This window comes from Petaurus breviceps, unplaced genomic scaffold (assembly GCF_028583685.1).
Source record: "Petaurus breviceps papuanus isolate PSGF00001 unplaced genomic scaffold, PetGlider_PUasm1.0 567, whole genome shotgun sequence".
NCBI lineage: Eukaryota > Metazoa > Chordata > Mammalia > Diprotodontia > Petauridae > Petaurus > Petaurus breviceps.
In genome coordinates this window covers 42425-50376 of record NW_027186383.1, presented here as the reverse complement: position 1 = coordinate 50376, position 7952 = coordinate 42425, and the positions used below count along the sequence as shown (strand labels likewise).

The 7952-nt window shown below is 56.3% G+C and overlaps 2 protein-coding genes across 4 annotated transcripts in view; both read right to left on the bottom strand.

The window, feature by feature from the left end:
* Positions 1–7952, bottom strand: part of DIP2A (disco interacting protein 2 homolog A) — a 115419-nt gene that overhangs the window by 65318 nt on the left and 42149 nt on the right. For 2 of the 3 annotated variants that reach the window (XM_069103089.1, XM_069103088.1), the window contains exons 5-7: positions 6603–6845; positions 2191–2319; positions 1258–1377 (exon numbers count right to left, since the gene is read on the bottom strand). In XM_069103089.1, the coding sequence (XP_068959190.1) occupies positions 1258–1377; positions 2191–2319; positions 6603–6845 (492 nt within the window). The remainder of the gene's footprint in view (positions 1–1257; positions 1378–2190; positions 2320–6602; positions 6846–7952) is intronic. The other variant, XM_069103090.1, reaches the window with a different exon arrangement.
* S100B (S100 calcium binding protein B) overlaps positions 1–7952 on the bottom strand; it is a 132681-nt gene that overhangs the window by 113433 nt on the left and 11296 nt on the right. The window lies entirely within an intron of this gene.

Here is a 7952-nt window from a genome sequence, read left to right as displayed (position 1 = left end):
GCCCCAGAGGGACCAGGGCAAAGGACTCAGTCCAGGTGTGAGTAGGGGCCGGCTCCCTTGTGCTCAGAAGCACCAGGATGGGCAGGCGGCCAGCCCCTGCTTGGCCTCCCCAGTAACAAACCCTAGATCACACTGCTCTGGGCTATGTAAGGGTCAGGGAGATGTGTGCTAGGACACCCCACGCACAGGGCACTTTCCTGGGATCTCCAATGAGATTATCTGCAAAGGGCTTAGCGCAGCGTCTAGCACACAGCAGGCATTAATAAATGCTCGTTCCATTACTGCAGTTAACTCTGCTCTGTCAAAGGCCGCCAAGTAACGAGAGATTCAGAGCTCGCATCCAAGCAGGGGACACAAGCAGAGCCTGGCACATGCACGGAACCGGTGCCCACTAAGACTGGATTAGATTAAGAGCAAATAAAGAGAAGAAGAAAGAATGTTAGAAACAAATTGGGAGCCAGTGGCAGGTGAAGGCCCGTGCTCCAATGCCCCTGACTGAAGGAAGAGCACAGGCTGGGAGCTGAGACCCCCAGGGTGGCCCAGGGCAAGCCCCATGCCCTCTGGGGTCCCTTCCAGTGTCACAAAGGAGCGGGCACTCCCCATTAGGGTCACTGGCCAATGCAGCCTAGCAAAACCCCAGGTGTGTGGAACAGATTCCGGGAAGTTGGTGGGGGACCAGCAGGGCAGGCCCTGACCCTAGGGAAGCCTGGTTTGGACCTCCCTTCACCTCATCAGACTTGGAGGGTGGAGGCAAGGCCCCACATCAGGGGGCAGTGGTGGCACTGCCCCAAGACCACAGTTAGAGGCTCAGCCAGCTTTACAGCCACAAGAACAAGACCCCTCAAGACCTCCCAAAACGGGCAGAGCAGGGTGGCCTGGAGAGCTCCAGGTCGAACTGAATGGGTACCTGAAGGGAAAGCTGCAGGGGATAGAGAGCAGGGCTTTCACTGACAACCCTGTGCTCTGCTCCGTTTACCTGCAAATGTTCTCTGGGTTTGTGAAGGCCAGGATAAAAACAGAGTTTTTAAATAAATACAATAGAAAAACCAAAGTTTCAATCTCCAGATCTTTGTCATTCAAAGCCTGTGTAGCTGCACAGCTGCAATATTTTCTTAGATCTGGCTCCAGGTTGTCACCTGCCCTCATCCTTTGGGCCTGGGACTTCATCCAAGGGCATCCACCCTGACCACACGCAGCCTCCTCCTCAGGGAGGCCACACCCATGGCCCAGGGGCCACGGCCAGCCACTCACTATTACCTTCCAAGAGTTCTTCAAAATCATCCACAAAGAATTCCTTCAAGGGAGGGCGCTTTGGTCTCTTTAAGGTATTTAAAAGCTGCTGGATTTTTGAAGACACTCTGCTATTCACTGGAACACCTATCCAAATTAAGAAGTAGAGAGAGAGGGTGTTACAAGCTGCAAGGCAGACCTTCTCCAGAGGCCGGGGGCTGACCAAGTGAAGCCCTTCGCTTGCCCCCACCTCCCCAATCCGGTCAGCAGGTCTCCACACATCACTCAGCTCCGTCTCCCGCCAGGGAAAGGGAGGGCAATGACCCCACTGACGAGGATGCTGTTCAAAGGCTTTTTGGAAGAAAGCTCAGAGAACGTTTCCCATGTTCTGATGCCTGCCTGCCTGCAGTGGTGGTCACACCCACCCTTGGACAGCAGACGGGGTTTCTGGAAAGAGCCCATGAGAGTGAGCTGGCAGCCGGGCTTGGCCTTCACAAGTACCATAACTGCAAGACGAGGAGATGGCTTTCCCTGTGTGGCTAGCTTGTAATCGCCCACTGCAACCAGGCTGACCAACAGATTGCCAGCATGACTGACTAAGCCGCACTCAGGCTGGCCAGATGAGAAGGCCTTCAAGGCCCAGGATCACTCAGACTTTTGCCAGCTGCATGAACCAGTAGTTCATGGTTGAATCCTACCGTTCTCGACAATGACATGGGGGCAAGTCCTCAGTCTGGCAGGAGACAAAAGCTATCTGTCATCAGGAGATGACGAGAGGCCCTCTGTAAGCCGAGGTGGGCACTAGGCACCTGGGACTGCTGTGTTTCTGCTCAGAGAACATGGATGGGCGTCACAAAAGCCAAGGCCTCCCAGCACCTGACCCTCCCCGGGCCCTCAAAAATCTACATTTGTGAAGCCACCTCCCAATGCCAAGTCTACTGGAAACCCAGGGAAGTTTACCATCTGCTGTCTCCAAGATGCTGCCGCTATAGCCTCGAGGGACCCCTCTCACGGAGGCAACCTGGGGGCGCTCATGGGGGGGAAGTTCTACAAGGCCAGTGGTCACATCAGGAGGTGCAGGATGGTTATCTGTAAGGGGAAAAGCAAGAAGACAAGACATGCAGCCCCCTCTCCACCAGAGACCTCATCTGTTCCTGAGGAGTCAAGGTAGCAGGCTCGTGTCACTGTCTACAATGCTGTCACCTTTCATGATACTGCTTCTAAACTTTGCTAGATTTATTAGAATTTTTATCAAACAGAATTAACCAAATTAACAAGTTTCATTGGGGGAGCAGGGGGAGGCGGGGATGGAGGTAGACAGCAGGAAGGGCAGACAGCTTGATTCTATGGTCACCTGAGAACAAATGACTGTGTGATGGGTGAGACTGGAGCGACCCTGGAGCTCCCCTGGCCCCCAGCCTGATTTGTGAGCACCTTGCCTAAGGCCGCTCAGGAAGGGGAGGAGAGAAGCACTGTGATGGCCCAGTTCCCCATGTGGCACTCTGGGCACATGGGACAGCCCTGGCTACAGACAGTGAAAGCAAGAATGCACTGACTCTGGGAGAAGACCGGGAAGCTGGGGGCGGGGGGCGGGCAGGCTCTCCTCGAGTTTAGCACAAGGAAAAGAAAACTCAGGTGAAAAGGGAGGGTTCTGATCCGGAGGCCCAGTGCTCCTTGACTCTTCGTCTCCACGGGGCCTGTGTGGAGCACAAGCCCGAAGGGACAATGGCTTATTAGAAGGCACCGGTTTGGAAGATGCCTAACAGCAGGGGTGTCTGAGACAGACCTGGAGAAGACGGGCACCCGGGCCCCAAGCAGGAGGCTCCCTCTTCAGAGACAAAGCCTGGGAGGGCTCTGAGCTCTGTCACCACCTGCTGCCCCAAAGGCTAACTTCTCAAGTCCTCTGAGACCCGATATCTGCCCAACAAACTTGCCAGGGCCCTTTCAAAGTCATTTCTTATGAGAAACAGGCTACAGGGATCACCGAGAAAGAACTGTGCAAAATTACTAAGGTCCCCTACAAACTCCCCATGGCAGCAGGGCTGGCCCGGCCAGCCAGGGGCAGCGGGACCCACGGCTGGCAGACCTTGCCAAGGACAGGGCCACAGTCCTGGAGAGCGAGGGCTCTGGAAAGGCCTCCAGCCTTTCCTAAACACTTGAGCCTCTGGCCCTTCTGCAGTTGGAAATAAAGCTGTGCTGGCAAAAGTAGAAAAACAGAAAGTTAGAGGAGGAAGACTGAAACATCTTCCTAATCCCTCGGTTTCCCACACTCGGGTGTTCTTCACAGACAGTACCCCTTGAGTCACACAGCCCTCGGGTTTCTTGAAACTGGTAGGCAGATGTTAACAGCGTTTTAAAGCGTATGCTTTGAGGCCACTTTGTCAGTCAGAAACACTGCAAAAGGCAGTGAGAAGCCTAGACTGTGGGATTTTACCCAGATGCAAAGAGATAGTACATAAACGTCATCACACACTGCCACGCTGGAGAATGGCGTTCTCCCTCATGACCCTTGGCCTCCCTCCCTTGTCCCCCCAGACAGGTTAGCAGCACAGAGCAGAGAGGAGAGGTGGCCGCACTGGCACGTCAGCAGGCAAGGATGAGGAGGCTGGCGCCACTCCCTGCAGCCCCACGCTTTGGGCTCGTGACCTGGCCATTCCTGCCAGTTCTCGGTCTGGACTCCTATGACCAGTCCAGGCAGCCTGACCTCTGCCATTTCTCACATGGTGCAGGCTCTGGCCTCTCTCTGGCCCCCTTGCCACTGTCCTGTCCCCACTGGCTCTGCTCTCCAACACAAGCATCCTTCACACAGTGGCCAAATCAGTTTCTTAAAGCAGATGCTCTATTTCAAAGGCTCTGGAGAGGGCCCTTTGGGTGGACAGGAGGACCTTCCAGATACTGCCCCAAGGGGGAGTGGCTACCCCAGGAAGGAGAAGGCTCCTGACCCAGGAGGCTCCAAGCGGAGGCCCGACGTCTGCCTGTTGGACACAATATCATGGATGTGGGCATTCTTGGCTGAGCATGGTGTAAGCCGGAGGCCTCTGAGCTTCCTTCCTCAGAGCTGACGATTCACGTGCCTGCTTCTAAGCGCGTGGCACTAAGACCCTCGATGAGCTGGCCTCTGCCTCCTCCTTGAGGCTTGCATACTGTTCCTGACAAACTGCTGACAGCTGGTCCCTAAGGTTGTGCCCCAGAGCTGAAGGGCCCTCTCCCCTCCCCGGCTCTGCCCTTCTGAAGCTCAGCTCACATGTTCTGGGCCCCTCCTCAGAAGCCTTCTCAAATGACCAGAAAGTGACCCTCTCGCACCCATTTTGTGCACTGTATGCAGGTGGTCCTTCCCTCTCAGGACATAAGTGCTAACATAAACCATGTTGGAAGAGATCTCTGAGCACAGTAGGTGCTTAATAAAGATTTGCTGGATTGAATGAACAAATTACAAGTATTTTAGAGTTCTGAGGATCTATGGAACATAAGGGGAAAAGTGACTCCCATCGAACAAGACAAGGCAGCTAGAAAGCTGGTGAAACAAACATTGCTATCACCCCCAGGGCTCGGGGCTGACGCACACGGCCAGCTGGGTCAGGCCAGTGCGCCAAAGGAGCTTGAGAAGACGAGGATCTCCGCCCCTCCACCCAACATCTCTTCACCTCGTCCCCCAGTCTGTGACTTCCCAGCTGAGGCCTGGCAAGGTGCGTGGTCTCTGTCACCACATTCCCCAGGAGATGTCTAGGCCCTGGCTGCTAGCCATCAGGGCTGGAAATAAGCTTGGCCCCCAGGCAGCAAGTGCTCCCTGAGCCAAGGCGGCCACCACCGTGGCCAATGGATGGTAGCTCTGGACAAGGCCCCCCATGGCCTAAGAAGACCCACCCATGGGCTATCTGGAGTGAGGCTGGCTGCCTGGGAAATGCGCCGCCCCCCCCCGCTGCTCTCCTTCAGGAAGGCGCCTTCCTTCCCATTGGTGCTTCTCTCTATGGGAAACAAAGGAGGGGAATCCAATGGAAGTCAGTGGGAGGATTCTCCAGGCAACAGAAAAAGGCTTCCCTTTAGAAAGCAAAGTTCTGCAGCTCCATGATTTTCAGCAAGGAAATGGATGGAGTCTGTGGCTACCTCAATACATTCTCATTTCTAATCCAAACTTGGAACCCATGTTAAGTGAGGCCCTGAGTAGGCGGGCACCCCATGCCTGCTGCCTGGCTAAGTCCCTGGGACCCTCCAGGAGGAAGGCAGAAGGCCGCGGCTCGGGGAGCAGCTCTGCTGGACGCCTCCTCGCTGTCGGGCTGGGTGAGACCTCGAACAGGTCACCGCAGCTCCTTGGCCTCAGTTTCCACATGATTAAAATAAGGGGGTTAGCTTAGATAGCCCTAAGGTCCCCTGAATTTTTAAAGTCTATGATTCTAAGGGAAAAATATCCAAGTTATTCACTGCTGTCTCTATGGCCCTGAGGAAGAGTCTATAATGCCGACGACCCCTGCCCAAATCTCCTCAGAGCACTTTTTATGGGAGCAAAGCGCTAAAGACAAAGGGGTGCCCAGGAAATGGCTGAATGAGGTGGGATGCACAGACATTCGAATGAGCGCAAGCAAGAGAAGGGATTCAGAGAACCATGAGGCGTGCTGGAGAGAGGAAAGTGGAGGCAGGAGAACCATGAGCAGATGACAATGGACATGAAATGGCACGGAGTGAATGCAATGACCACCTGGGGACACCCAGACACAGGCTGCTGCTGCCCTCCTCCATGGGGTCTCCCACACGGGCAGTCCCAGGGCCGGGGACACGGCTGTTTGGAGTCCAAGCCAATCGCAACATCTTGCCATGTTCAAGAGCCAACAGACTCATTCTGGAGGGTTAAGACTCGTCTAACTTGGATTTCTTACTGTGAAATCAGACTCAGACCATCATTACGGGCATGCTGTCTGACACTCTCACGCCAAGAACCCAGCGAGAGAGGGGACCGGGGAAGCAGGGAGGGCGCTTTAAAAGCCCTGGCTCCTTATTCAGGACGCTCATCTTCAGTCAGGGGTGACATGAGTGAGATGCAAGAGTGCTGAAGATGGCCCCTTCGCCTGGGATCCAAAGGTCCCCACATTTCCTGCACGGCACTGGTACACAGGATTTAACGGAGATCTAGTAATGAATGCCACGGCACTGCCGCCATGTGCCAGGGAGGGAGCTGGCAGCAGACACCTGCTGCGGAATGCCTGGGTCCCTGACGACCGGGCCATGCCAGCACTGCTTAGAGCTTCACTGAGCATGCCTGGGAGGGCCCCTCAGAGGACGAACTGTGCCCCTGCAGGGCCTGCCCGGCATCTTGGAGAACTGCCCTCTCACTAGGACTCCTGGTGTGATGGGTGTCCAGAGGCGGGTACTGTACTGACCTAGCTGAGCGTGGGCCATGAGATCTGCGAGCACTGTGGCGGCGGCGGCGGGAGCTGTATTGGAAGCGGCAGCAGGTTTCCCTCCCGGGTGGGATGAAGTGGAAGATGCAGAGGATGAGGTGGAGGAGCCCTGAATGACCCGATGAAGCCAGGGCTCTACGTTGGAATGGCTCTGCAACGCAGTGGAAGTGAGTCGCCCTTGCCGCCGGAGTGAGCCCTCGTCTTCTGAGGCCGAGGATGTGTCTGTGACGGAAATAACCATGACAGGGACGTCACGCGGGGCGAGCCGGGGCGCTGGCCGTGGCCTCCTAGGCACTGTCGGCGGCGTGAGGGGGCCCCACGGGACGACGCAGGCTGGCGGTAAAGCTACCTCAGGGGCAGGAGACAAATGTGCGCCACGGCACGAGGGGCGCCCGTGTCAGTCTTTGTGCTGAGGGACTCAGGTCAAGCCTCACGGAGAAGCCTGTGCTCCCTTAAAGGCCTGACCCTCTTCCACCTGGCAGTTCGACAATTAAGACACTGGTGCTGTCAGTGATGCCACGGACAGCCTGGTCAATGGCCCCGAGTGGATGCTGCCCTGACCGCTGACTCTCCCAGCCTAGTCCTGAGCAAAGACAGTGGGAAATCAACTTTGGAGAGACTTGATTCCTTGTGCCATCCTGCAGCTGTCTGGCTGGGCCCAGACCCCCACATGGGTCAGCTACTTGTACTGGCAGGGAGGGGTGCAGGCCATCACAGACAGATTTCTAATCAAAAAAGCAAAGGCCAGAAAGCTGGGCTGGGGAACCTCCTGCGCCTAGGCTCCTTATCGGGCCAAACTACTCAAGAGAATTCCGAGGGAGAGTGGCCTCGGGTCTCCGCGCACCAAGTGAAGTGGGGTGGGGTGAAGGTGGGGACGGGGCCTCTCACTACAGGAGGGCCAGCTTCGGGAAGGCAGGGAACACTGCAGAAGTGCCTAACCTGGCAAGGGCCTTGAGGAGCCCGAGCTCTGACCGGGCCAGTCCGTGTTAGAGCTGGGCAGGGGGCAGCTGACACTGCTGAGGAGCAACACCGGGGTAGAGAGTCACACCCTGGGTCTTACCTGGGCAGGGAGTGCGAGCCCAGGTCCCGTGTCCCAGCTCCCGGCTTATGCCCTGCTAAGAAGCCGACGCCTGTAAGCCTTCTCCTCCCGCAAGGCCCGGGCCGGCGCAGAGAAAAAGCCCAGCAGCCCAACCCACCACCCCGGGTGTGCGGGGACCACCCAACACGCCCCACCTGGCCAGTCTTCCCTCGGACACACAGACACTCACCCAACCACGCAATATGTACGTATGTGCATACATATGTGCATGCCCCTGCAACCACACACAC